Here is a 13,754-nt window from a genome sequence, read left to right as displayed (position 1 = left end):
AGGGAAAGAAGAGAGGCTAGAATTCCTTTTAGGATTAGTTTCCAACTTTGGTATAATTTAACCTGATTTTTGATACTAGTTGTTTTAATTGATAGGTATTCATATTCAAGAGAAGGATGTGTTCTTAACCCCTGTCATGAATAACATAGGTGTGAAAGGTCTCTAGACCTGGCAGTGCAGGAATTGAGTTGGAGTTGTTTGCTTTGGTTTATTAATACCTCCTCCTATAAATGGCTTTAAAGTACTGCAAATAGTTTCGTTAACTTACTCCATTTGGCCTTTGCATAGAACCCAATGAGACAGACAAGTTAGATATTATTTGGATTGGAAAGATAGAAGGTATTTTCTTTTTCTTTCTTTTTTTTTTTTTTTTTTTGAGAGAAGGTCTGACTTTGTCACCCAACCTGGGGTGCAGTGGTGCCATTTTGGCTCAGTGCAACCTCCACCTCCCAGGTTCAAGCAATCCTCCCACCTTGATCTCCTGAGTAGCTGGGTATACAGGCATGTGCTGCTACACCTGGCTAATTTTTGTATTTTTTGTAGAGATGTGGTTTTGCCATGTTTCCTACCTAGGCTGGTCTCAAACTCCTGGGCTCCAGTGATCTGCCTGCCTGTGCCTCCCAAAGTGCTGTGATTATAGGCATGAGCCACCCCTCCTGGCCAGAAGATATTTTCTTTACAGAAGAGAAATAAGTCCAGAGACATGCGATGACTTGTTTCAGGAACACACACAGCTAGTGTCAGGGCAAGGATAAGCCCCATATTCTTTGACTTGTCATCTGGTACTTGTCTCTCTCAGTCTGTCCACAGATTTCATATGTTTTGCAAAAAGATGATTTTCTTGGTGTTTTTTTTTTTTAAGATTATTGAGATTTTTTTCTTTTAAAGCTTGAGCTTATGTAGGCATAACATGTAAACACAAAAGTGCTTTGTTTCCTATCTATCTTTAAAGCCTCTGTGTCACGGCTCTATGACACTTGTGTTGGATTACTCTCCTCAGGTCTGCTCAGCTTGTTTTAGCAGCGTGCAGAAAGGGTAAAGGGAGTGTTTCTCCTTCTCAGCAAGGCCCAGTAGGCCCACACAGCCCATCTGATAGTTCCTTGTTTTGCTTTTTTGACACATTGAAATGAGTTAAGAAGATGGAGCTGAGGAGTATAGGGATTATTCTTTTCCCCCACTTTAATGGAAAACTTGCCAAGTTCCACTAGGACAGAAAGAGGGATCAGAATGGAAGACCCAGAAAGCCACCAGCCAGGGCCAGGTTCTTTCCCTGGCCAAGAACTCCCAGCCTGCTCCTTTCTCTTCTTTCAGGAAGCTGAAATCCTGGTTCCTATTCCTGCTTCTCCCACCCCAAGTCTGATTCGACTTGGCCACTCCATGCCTGCGATTCCCACTTTTTCCCCTGGCTGCAATTACCTAAATTTTAGGCACAAAAACTTTCTAGTGGTGGAAATACTCCATTTAATTATCCCTGAGGTGGCCTTTTCAAACATTGTCCCAGAGAGCTATCAAAAGTTAGTATTTGCCTTCAAATGAGACCTGGACTAGATTGTTTCTTTTGTCTTGCTTCCCTTACTTGGTTATCAACCAATACCAGAAAATCAGGAAAAAAATTTTTTTGGATGTTTCTGGTATAGCCAGGGCTACACTGACCAAAAACCCCCTGAAGACCTCAGACAAGTACAGAGTTGTAGTGGGATAATGCATCTTCAGAAATGTGCCACTGGTAAGGAACTGGAATTTATGTTGATTTTATCTTCTTATTCATAGGTACTTGAGATGAAAATTTCTATGAGCTGATGTGAAATAGAGCAGTTATGTCTTAAATTTATTCCCTTTCCTTCCCACCCCTCTTTAGTGGATTTAATACAAATTAAGCATTCTCTGCTCTAGGTACCTTTCAAGGTCTTATTTGTTATTTATTTGGATTGAGTTAAATGCACAGACAGTACCTTTGCTCCGTTAAAGTTGATGCCTCCTTTAAGGTTACATGATAAACTGTGAAGAAACTCTGTCTCCTTCAGCTTTAGCTTCTACAAAGCATAAGCAATAGCTAATGAGAATTCAGATGTTATACGAATGATTTTTCTTTCTCTTTTTAAGAGACGGGACTCTCTTGTCACCCAGGCTGGAGTGCAGTGGTGCAATCATAGCTCACTGCAGCCTCGAACTCCTGGCCTCGAGCAACTCTCCTGCCCCAGCCTCTTGAGTAGCTGGGACTACAGGTGCACACCACCATCTGGCTCAGGAATGATTTTAATAGAGTTTTGTAATTTGCAGGCACAATCGGCAAGCATAATCTAAGATGCATGCTTTATAATGTATGCATAATCTGACAGGAAGGCAGAGGAGACATGTAAGAGGGTTATTATTTCAATGAGCAATTCATAAGGAAGACATACCATATTGGCACTAAGCCAGTAGTGGCCATTTCCTTTTCTATAGAGCCTTCTGCTCACTCAGTACTCACCACTGTTCCCTTCCCTGCCACTTCCATTTCTGTGCCTGGTGCATCAAAAACAGAGTCAAGGGTAGAATATCTCGTATGCTGGGGGAGCATGAGGGCATCTCTCCTTCTAGCAGCACAAGGACAACACTGACCATGAGAGCCCTTTAGGCTAAAGCAAATGATGAACACAGCGTTGGAAGAGACTAGCAATCGCTTAGTCCAACTCTCTTAGTGTCACATGAGAGAGAAGTGAAATGGCTAACTGGGAGCAGAGCCATATCTTGCACATATCTACCCCTAATTCATAGTCCAATATTTTATACATTCATTAATTTATTCATTTATTTATGTTTTTGTGATACCTGCTATATGTCATGACATTTGCTAGACCATCAGTCAAGATACAAATATGAATAAAATACATGGTCTTTGCCCCCAGGAAGTCATGATGTAGGGTGAGAGAATCCTAGGAACAAAAATGTGCAATATAGTAAGTGAAGTGCTATCAAGGAGATCTGTATGAGGGTTAATGGCAGCACAGATGAAAACATAATCTACTTCTGTTGGGAAGATAGGTGTCACAGAACACAGCGAAGGCCAGCTTCACAGAGGACAGGTTTCTTATACATTGCACAGAGGATGCTGCGCGGAGAGGATGGAGAGGGCATTTCCTTGTTACTTAGAGGGGAAGAGAGAAGGATATTCTATCAGGCGAGAGCCATATTTGCAAGCGTATGGTTTGCTACTCTGGAGAGAGGCTCCATAAATCAAGTTTGAAAAATTCTGCGTACTGTGTTCCTGGCTTTGTGATTATCCAACATTTTTCAACTTCCTTGTTCGTGAGCCATTTCTATGTGTGTGTGATATTATTTGAAACACCTGCAGGAAAAGCCATTTTCAACCTTCCTCTAAAATGCCACTCATCTGTCCTTTGATTTCCATTCCTGGGGCACTCCCATTGACTAAACACTTATTATGATGTCTCCAGACTTTTTCAATAGCCACTTAAATGCTTTTCTTCATCAAATACTAAGTACTGGCCAGGCACGGTGGCTCACACCTGTAATCCTAGCACTTTGGGAGGCTGAGGCAGGTGGATCGCTTGAGCCCAGGTGTTAGAAACCAGCCTGGGAAACATGGTGAAACCCCATCTCTACCAAAAAAATAAAAATTAGCCAGGTGTGGTGGCACATACCTGTGGTCCCAGCTACTTGGGAGGGTTAGGTGGGAGGATTGCTGGAGCCTGGGAAGTTGAGACTGCAGTGAGCCGTGATCCCACCACTGCACTCCAGCCTGGGTAACAGAAATTAAAAATTAAAAAAATTAAAAAATTAAAAAAAGAATAATTAATACTAAGTCTCAAAAAATTAAAAAAAATAATAATTAATACTAAGTACCATCATCAAATTAGTTTGCGTAAAACTTTAACAAGGTTTACCTTTTATTTATTTGTCCTTTTAAGGTAATACATTCACCCGCTACAAACATTTAAAAGTACAAAAGGATATATAGTGAAAATTTATTCTTTTATCTTTATCCCAGCCAACCAACTCCATTGGCAACTACTGTTATTAGCTTTTTATACATCCTGCCAGAGAGATTTTATGAATTTACAAATTAGAATTTCATTTTTCTCTCTTTTGTACATAGATAGGCGCATAGGATAAAAAACTGTTCTCTACTTTGCTTTTTTTACTTAGCAGATCTGGGAGATCCTGCTCTATCACTTCAATAAGTTCTTCATTGTTTGTTTGGTTGTAATGTATTCCAGTGTATGGAGGTACTAGAGTTTATTCTACCAGTTTTTAGGTGATGGCCATTTATGTTGTTCTCAGCCTTTACTATTAAAAACGGTGGCCCAATATGTGCTGATACTTCTTTGAACATATCACTCAACTTAAAAAACACGTTGACTGCCAGGTGCTCACAGAGCAGAGTACTTTATTGGAGCATTCGAAGCCTTCTTCAATAAGGCTCCAAATAGCTTTCTGATTTTACTTTTTGTGTGCGTCAAAATGAATTTTCTGCGTTAGCCAAATGACTACATTCAAGGTTTTTTTCCTTCCCCCTGCTCCCTGCCCAAGTTCCTCTTTAATTCACTCTTCCTTAGGTCCCCAAGTGAACTGTCTTCTTTAGCTCCCTTTGATAACATTTATTATTCCTCAAATGGGCCTTTGCTTTATGAAGCTCTCTGGTCTGAATCCCCACCTTCGGGCTTTGCCCTTGGAGGTCGTGTCTGTCCTTCACAGCTCAGCTTGAGTTCCACCTTCTCTGCTGAGCTTCCCAGGCTTTCTAAATCTACAGGAACATCTTTCTCTGATAAAGCATAGCTCTTGCTGTCTGTGTCATTTTTTTTCTTTTAGCAAGTGTGTGTATACACAAATGTCCATCCAGACTTATATAAATGTTTAAATGTTAAATGTGTACATGTCCTTTTTTATCAGCAACATTGTGAGGTATTGAAGAATATATTTTAGTCATTGTTTTTTTTTTTTTTTTTTTGAACCAGGATCTTGTTCTGTTGCCCAATCTGGAGTGCAGTGGCACAATCACAGCTCACTGCAGCCTCCATGTTTAGGGCTTAAGTGATCCTCCCGCCCCAGCCTCCCACGTAGCTTGGTCTATAGGTGTGAGTTGTGTGCCACTACACCCAGCTAATTTTCAAATGTTTTCTAGAGGCAGAGTCTCATCATGTTCCCTAGGTTGGCCTCAAACTCCTAGTCTCAAGTGATCTTCTGGCCTCAGCCTCCCAAAGCACTGAGATTTACAGGTGTGAGCCACGGCACCAGGCATTTTTAGTATTTTGTGTACATCTTCATGGCCCTCACAACTACCCAGTGCAGTTCTTTCCTCTGTCAGTTTTTGTTTTCTCATTTGCTATCCTTAAACATTCAAAAATCTTACATGCTCCTTTGCATGAAAGCCCTCGTTGGTTCTTCTTTGCCCCATGTGGATTCAGCATCCTGGTCCTGGGCTGAAGATGATGGCCACTCAGCCGGGCCTTGCCTGGCCACACTCTTCCCTCTCAGATCTGGCTCCTTGCCTCAGCCAGATGGACTCGCCCTTGAGGCTCCACAAATGCCTTACGATTTCTGTTTCCATGGCAACATTCATGCCATCCTTTCCAATATGCTGTTCCCTTTTCCCTTTTCTAAATCATGTTTCCCCAACCTCAGTGAAGCTTTGATACAACAGGCTTTTCTAGATCGTCTCTCCAGTGTCTGCAGTCATGGTGAGGTACAGGAATAACAATACCGATAGTTAGCTTATATTGAGAGCTTTTACGTGTCAGGCACTGTATAGCTATATTATTTGTATAATCTCACTCACTCTTCACAACCTAGAAGATAGGCACACTGCCCACACACTATGTATTTATCCCATTCTTTTTTTTTTTTTTTTTTGAGGAGTCTCAATCACCCAGGTTGGAGTGCAGTGGCGCAATCTCAGCTCACTGCAGCCTCTGCCTCCCAGGTTCAAGTGATTCTCCTGCATCAGCCTCCCAAGTAGCTGGGATTACAGTCATGCAGTCATATGCCACCATGCCTGGCTAATTTTTGTATTTTTAGTAGAGATGGGGTTTCACCATGTTGGCCAGGCTGGTCTCGAGCTTGTGACCTCAGGTGATCCACCTGCCTCTGCCTCCCAAAGTGCTGGGATTACAGGCATGAGCCACTGTGCCCAGCCACTTATCCCATTATATTTCTTAATGAAAAATACACAAATTATGACTATTTTTTGTCAGATGTCCTGATCATCTGTGTGTGGATTTGCCGGTGGCCAATACCCTTTACTTCTAGCTGCTCAGGATGTAACACACTGCTTTTTCCCCTCCCAGAGTGTGAGACAGATTGTGCTTAGGGAAAGCAAACTCATTTTAACCTCTTCCCAAAGAGATGGTGGCTGATCAGGTAATGTGCAGAAATTAGTTTTAGGTTATTCAGTTTGGGGATTTTACATATTTATGCTGGTTTTTTGTTTTGCTTTGTTTTTTAAACCACAGACAATACTTTTGTATTCTCCTGTCTCCTCCATAGATTGTAAACTTTTTGGGCTGGGCATGGTGGCTCACACCTGTAATCCCAGCATTTTGGGAGGCCAGAGTGGGAGAATTGCTTGAGGCCAGGAGTTTGAGACCAACCTGAACAACATAGTGAGATCTTGTCTCTACAAAAACAATTATTAAAATTAGCTGGATGTGGTGGCATGCACCTGTAGGCCTGTAGTCCTAGCTACTTGGGAGGCTGAGGTGGGAGGATCACTTGAGCCCAGGAGCTCATGGCTGTACTGAGCTATGATTGTGCCATTGTACTCCAGCCTGGGCAGCAGAGCCAGACTCTTTCTCTAAAATAAGTAGATAGATAGATAGATAGATAGATAGATAGATAGATAAACTTTTCAGATGCAGGAATGTAATCTACACTTCCTGAAATTTCTAATTGCTAATATCATTGTTAATACAAATTTTCCCACATAGTTCAAGAAATGTTGTTGAATGATTCAGTTTTATATTAACTTGTGGTATATTTTTTTCTTGTTTTTCAGGAACTCATTTGCCAGAAGAATACTGTGAGTACTTTATTTAGCCTTCCGGAGTTTTAAAAATATTTTCTTTTTCATTAACTAATCTTCAGTATTTTTAAAATCACAAATTATTAATTTCTCTCTCTGTTACTCCTCTTTAGATTTTCTGATGTATCAATATAAACATGGTTATCTAAGTACTTCATTGTAGTGAAACTTTATTTTTCATAATGAGAGATGACACTGATACCTGTCTTTTTCTGCATATAATTAAGTTTTGGAAGAAAATGTTTCATAGTATATTCAGGCCAGACATGATGGCTCATGCCTGTAATCCCAGCATTTTGGGAGGCGGAGGCAGGCAGATCACCTGAGGTCAGGAGTTCAAGAACAGCCTGGCCAACATGGTGAAACCCCATCTCTACTAAAAATACAAAAATTAGCCAGACATGGTGGCATGCTCCTGTAATCCCAGCTACTCCAGGAGGCTGAGGCAGGAGAATTACTTGAATGCGGGAGGCGGAGGTTGCAGTGAGCCAAGATCATACCACTGCACTCCAGCCTGGGTGACAGAATGAGACTGCGTCTCAAAAAAAAAAAAAAAAATGAATAAAAAAGAAAATGTTTTATAGTATATTCAGTGTTGTGGAATTATGAGTGGCTCTAAAGCAACATATATCCACACAGAGATACACATATGTGTGTATGTATATGTGTCTGTAGTAAGTTTCCATGGCAACATTCATGCCATCCTTTCAAATATGCTGTTCCCTTTTCCCTTTTCTAAATCATGATTCACCAACCTCAGTGAAGCCTTGATACGACAGGCTTTTCAAGATCATCTCTCCAGTGTCCGTAATCATGGAAAGGTATAGGAATAACAATACTGATAGCTTATATTGAGAGCTAGCCGGCTCAATATAATATAATTAATGTCCACTAAGATATAGACATATCTATCATCTGTCTTCTACTTGAAGAGATTGATTTAAGTTCCTAAGTATTGTACTCTGCCTCTGAGACTACACTACAGAATTCCTACCTTCCACACAGAATTAAACAAATGTGAAAACATGAGAAAAGTAAATTTTAAATTTAAAAAAATGCTGTGTGAAGAAGAATTATAATATAAAGTGGAGACAGCCTTGTTAGGCCAACGGTTGTGGCCAGTGGTTGTACATTTATTTCAGAAAGTAAGCCAGTATTTAAAAACCTTAAAGAATGTACCCCTGCAACTCGGAGTGAAGATAATACACAATATGTTATAAAAGCCTGCACAAGATTTGATTTAAGATGACAAAATTAATAATACAATTGGTCATTTCTCCTTAAATCAGAAATTTTAAACATTTTTTTTTTTTAGTAATGATTATACAACTCTGAAGTAATTTTAAAACATATGCTTAAGATTTAACCAGGGCAGACACATATTTCAGCGTAAATAATGCTGCCATTATAAACTCTTATCCTTCCTATCTCAACAGGAAATGAGCAATTGTTGCTTCATGCTTTAATGCACTGTTTTTAAATATTGTTTAATTTGTTAAAGGTGTTAAACTGTTTAATTTATCTCACACTTTTTTTTTTTTTATATAACAAATATTGATTGGACATGCACTGCGTGCCAGGCTTCGGGCTTGGTGCCTCAGGGTTCTCACGGGGGAGGCTGGAAGTGGAAACAAGCACATGTGTAACTGTTGTGTAGACAGTCTAATTGGTAGAAAATCAGCAAACAAAGAAGCAGACAAATTAGAAAATGAACGTAAGGTGATGTGCTAAAGAGAGGGTAGCCATTATGTCAGTGTCTTTCACAGAAGGTAGCACTCCCTGAGACCGAATGGCAGAAGGAAGTCCGTCCTGCCTAGCCCAGCTTGGACTTGTGGAGAAGCAGGTTGATAAAAAGACCAAATATTGTACCTTGTGAAGAAGTTGCCCCCTGACTTGAGAGAGAGCTGTTGCATTTCAGGTGCTGAATGTTCTTATAAAAAGCTGAATATTTCAAGCATCTATTTCAATACATTTGAATGCTGACAGCTTTTCTTTCCAGAAGCTCATTTCATTTTCAACACACACTTCTGTTTACCTTAATGTAGTTTCTAAAAATTGAAAAACAGAATTGGAGTATTTTTGTGGTTTTTTTTAAACGGTGAAAAAAATTAATTAGGGGTCAGGGCAGTGGCTCACGCCTGTAATCCCAGCACTTTGGGAGGCCGAGGCAGGTGGATCATTTGAGGCCAGGAGTTCGAGACCAGTCTGGCCAACATGGTGAAACCCCATCTCTACTAAAAATACAACAATTAGCCGGGTTTGGTGGTGCACGCCTGTAATCCCAGTTACTTGAGAGGCTGAGGCATGAGAATGACTTGTAGCTGGGAAGTGCAGGCTGCAGTGAACCGAGATCATGTCATTGCGCTCCAGCCTATGCAACAGAGCGAGACAACAACAACAACAACACAAATGAATTATGAATTAGAATAACAACAACGACGACAACAAAAATGAATTATGAATTAGAATAAGACTAGATTTTGAGCTGTGGGATTTTATAGCTTGTGTTGTCATTTTATGACCATGCCTCAGTGTTTTGAAATTTAAGGAAACAAGGTTTTTGAAGCAAGTTTAAATATTTTAGATTGAGTACTTTATTAATAAAAGGCAATTGTTCCACTTCAGGTGTCTATTCTTGATCACATCGGAGTTGTTGTTACTTACTTTGGGTTATCAGCTATTTCATGCTATGGGTTTGGTGGCAGTCTGCACACAGCAAATACAGAAATAACATTTCTAAGTTACATGTGAGCCAACTTGGGAAATAAATGTTCCCATACTATTAGTTTTCATCATTTTGCAAAAGTGCTTTTCTGGGCAGTTATATCTTTTTGAAAAACACAGTGTCACACAGCTTTTCCCCCCACTGCATACTCACTGGGCTGTCTCTTAGCTCAGGCCCAGTTGTAGCCATGTGGCTTCTGTAGCTTATCACCCGCCTTGTTTCCTGACATTGGCAATAGGAAGTTGAAAAAAAAAAGATTGCCTTAGAAACATGGGAAAGAAACTCCAAAGAATGCGTTGAAGCCTAGAACTTGGGAAAACCCTTAGCATGCTTAGGTATTTTCAGCAAAGATTCTGAAGCCTTATACCATGGGGTTTGTTTCAGGAACTGCTTTTCTCTGCTGTTTGCGTACTCGTTATTACCCCTTTACCTCTCCTCTGCCTAACACACACCCAGACATCTGAGAGTCATTCTCCCCCAGAATTAGTTTTACACAGGTGCAGTATTCCCCATTGCCCGTATTTCAATAATAATGTCTGATAAACTAACGTATGTAGTATTAAGGCTTCTGAGGATACATAATTTTATCTAGCAGCTTAAATTCTGATACCACTTTTCTGCTTTATTGGCTTTTTGGCTCTTTGTTCTCATTTTGTGACTTGGAGGATTCAGATAATTTTCGTTCGTAATTTTGAGTTATGGTGCTTATCTGCAATAGTGTTTGATTCTGTCGTTCTTTTAGAACAATTCTCATAGTTGAAGCTTCAGATGCTTTGGAAAGCAGCCTCTTTGGTATCCTTGCCTTTCTTTTCTGCTTCAGCAGTAGCTTGGGTAAAAGGATTAAATTGGGCGGATGTGGCGTGGAATCTTGGTAACATTTTAGAAGCAGGACATGTTCACTTTCCCTTTTCCAATTATTGTTTCCTCTTCTAATTATTGTTCCATGGAGGAGAACCTGAGACAGGAACAATTTAGCATACTTGATTTTCAAATCAAATCTCACTCTCTGGAAGTTCTTCTCATGCTTTAACTGGAAGTGAGGTTTGGTTTCTGCTTCATTACCTGACATACAAGAAGCAGCCTTAAAGGATAATATGGTCATAAATAATGAAGTCTGGCCATAAGGGCATTTGGCATTTCTTGTCTGTTTTCTGTGAAGAGTCATTTGGCTCATGCAGGGTTCCCACAGAAAGTGACAGAAGGTTAGAGAGCAGGTATGTCTGCTGTAAAGGCCACTCAGGAGGGTGCATACCCCCCTAGTGGGAAGGACATGCCCTCTAGAGAAAGAGGTCCCTGGGCTGGAGTGCCAAACATGTCACGGACCAAATGTAGGATCTCTCTAAGCCTTACCTGTCTCCTCACTTTTAACATGAAGGCCACAGCAGCTTCTTTGTAGGTTGTGACCCACTGACTTATGACTGTTCACACCCAGGCACACGCACATGGTGAATACATGTTTGTACCTATTACTTAAGTGCTAAGGGTAAGAGAAATGCTGTATTATTCTCTGTATGCTAATATGGCTAGGAATGGATAACCTGGACTTTTTTTGTTCCGCGTAATAGCAGTAGTCGGGTTTCCCACATACCTCTTTCTAGTTCTCAGCCTCTGCCTTTTTCTATGATTTTTCTCATGGAGGTCTCTCCCACTTCTTTTGATTCTACCATATCCAATAATTCTCAGGTCTGTATTTTGGCTTGAAACTATTTTATGTTTCAATCACATATTGCTAGCTCTCTTTTGGACATTTTCACGTTAGGTATCTTGCCCCACCTCAATCCCAACCTCTTTAAAAGTGAACATTTCACCCCATCCCACCAAATGCAAATCTCAACCTTTTGAAGTTCTTCTCATATTTTAACTAGAATTCAGATTCTTTGATTAATTACCTGATATACAAGTGTCTCGAAGAGTCATGTGTTCATAGATAACTTAGTCTGGTTCTGCTTTCTGAATTCTTGCTTTCTGTTAATGATACCACTCTGTATAGGCGGTCCCCCTTAGGACTGCAGAGTTGCCTTTGATGCCTTACCCTTTCTCAGATTGTGTTATCAGTTACCAGATCCAGCTGATTCCTCCTTCTTCAGTCGAGCATGTGTCTGTTTCTCTATCGCCACCTCTGCCGACCTGGTCATGCTGTGTAGCTTCCTGCCTCATCTCTTCAAACCTTGTTTCTCTTTCCTTTAGTGCATCTTGTTACCTGCCCAGGCTGCCAAAATGCAGTTTTGATTGTGCATTTTGATTCGTGCATTTGATTTGTGTATTTTGATAGTGCGTTGTGAAAATGCACAGTTCTCCATCTCTCCCTCCTCCCTCCCTCTTTTCTCTCTCTCTCTCTGCCTCTCTCTCTCTCTCCTTCTTTCGTTTGTTCATTTGTTTGTTCTTCTTGACAGAGTCTCGCTCTGTCACCCAGCCTGGAGTGCAATGGTGCAATCTCGGCTCACTGCAAGCAATTCTCTCACCTCAGCCTCCTGAGTAGCTGGGATTACAGGTGTGCACCACCACACCTGGCTGATTTTTGTATTTTTAGTAGTGATGGGGTTTCACCATATTGGCCAGGCTGATCTTGAACTCCTAGCTTCAAGCAATCTGCCCGTCTTGGTTTCCCAAAGTGTTGGGATTACAGGCGTGAGCCATCACACTCGGCTGATTGTGTTTTCTTTCCCTCTGTGGATCCTTCTATGATTCTCCATTTCCCAGAATGTACAGTCTAACATCCTTAACTTTGCATTTAGTTCCCTTCCCTGAGCTCCAAGCTCTAGTCATATTTGCTTACTCAGGGTATCCAACTCACTTTCCACTTTCATCCCCACTCTGCTTTTGTTTGCACCAGTTTATCCTCACTTGGGCGTCATCCAGGAACCAAGAGAAGGTCAGTGAGCCCAGGTTGTAGTGGGCGAGGGGAGAGTGGCAGGGCTGAGGTTAGAGAGGGGCAGGATCTGCATAGTCAGGCCCTTGTACATTGCATTGCAGTTTCTTCTTCCTCCCAAGAGCAAGAGATGGGGCTTTAAGCAGCTGCGGGAAGTGATCTGAGGGAGGGTGTTGAATGATCACTCTGATGGCTGAGTAGAGAGTGAATTAGAGAACAAGAGTGGAAGCAGGGGGACCAGTTAAAGCTGATGACAGTGGCTTGGGCCAGGTCCATTGGTGTATGGACTAAAGTGCTGGCCGAGAAGATGGAGGGAAATGGACAAATATGACATTATATTTTGAAGTCAGGACAGATAGGACTTCGACAGGATATGGAAGGGAAAGGGAATGGAAGCATCAGGGATAACTTCTGGGCCTGTCGTTTTAGTAGTGGGGAGACAGAGAGAGAGAGAGCAGCCTCCCAGGGAGTGGATTTGAGCAGGACCTACTTGCAGCATCACCTTATATGTAGGAAGCCCTTCAAATGTGAGCTTGTAGCATTTTCATATATGTATGCTGCACCCTGTGACTAAATTATAAGTTCCCTGAAGGCTGAAGGCCATGCTTTAAACTACGTTTTCCAACAGCAGTAACGTAGTGCCCTGGCCTTGAAAATGGTGAATCAATATTTAATTGATAGATAGAAACTGTTCCACTCTTTTTTTGGTATCATCTGTAAGTCCTAATTATTTGAAGTGAGCAATGAAAGGAATTGGGGAAATTTTCATTGTCATAGGTCGTAAATAAGTAATGAGGCTTTTCTATTTCCCTTTGCATTTGGAATTATTAAAACTGAGTAAGACATGGGACCATCTGTGCTGTGTCTCCAGGCCAGCTCCCCACTTCCCGGTGCCTCCTCTCTCCACAGATGTGCACTGGGAACTACACCTTTGTTCCTTATATGATAACGCCACATAACAAGGTCTACTGCTGTGACAGCAGCTTCATGAAGGGGTTGACAGAGCTCATGCAACCGAACTTCGAGCTGCTTCTTGGACCCATCTGCTTACCTCTTGTGGATCGTTTTATTCAACTTTTGAAGGTGGCACAAGCAAGTTCTAGGTAAAGTTTAATAATGCCATTTGTTGATGATAATGA

General features: G+C 41.1%; 1 protein-coding gene across 6 annotated transcripts in view; it reads left to right on the top strand.

Moving 5' to 3' along the window:
- MAP3K5 (mitogen-activated protein kinase kinase kinase 5) overlaps nt 1–13,754 on the top strand; it is a 242,259-nt gene that overhangs the window by 85,917 nt on the left and 142,588 nt on the right. For all 6 annotated transcript variants that reach the window (XM_077999454.1, XM_077999452.1, XM_077999455.1 and 3 more), the window contains 2 exons: nt 6,995–7,018; nt 13,525–13,718. In XM_077999454.1, coding sequence (XP_077855580.1) covers nt 6,995–7,018; nt 13,525–13,718 — 218 coding nt within the window. The remainder of the gene's footprint in view (nt 1–6,994; nt 7,019–13,524; nt 13,719–13,754) is intronic.

This window comes from Macaca mulatta, chromosome 4 (assembly GCF_049350105.2).
Source record: "Macaca mulatta isolate MMU2019108-1 chromosome 4, T2T-MMU8v2.0, whole genome shotgun sequence".
NCBI classification, from domain to species: domain Eukaryota; kingdom Metazoa; phylum Chordata; class Mammalia; order Primates; family Cercopithecidae; genus Macaca; species Macaca mulatta.
Note: the sequence above shows the minus strand (reverse complement) of the source record. Positions and strands in the feature narration are given on the sequence as shown.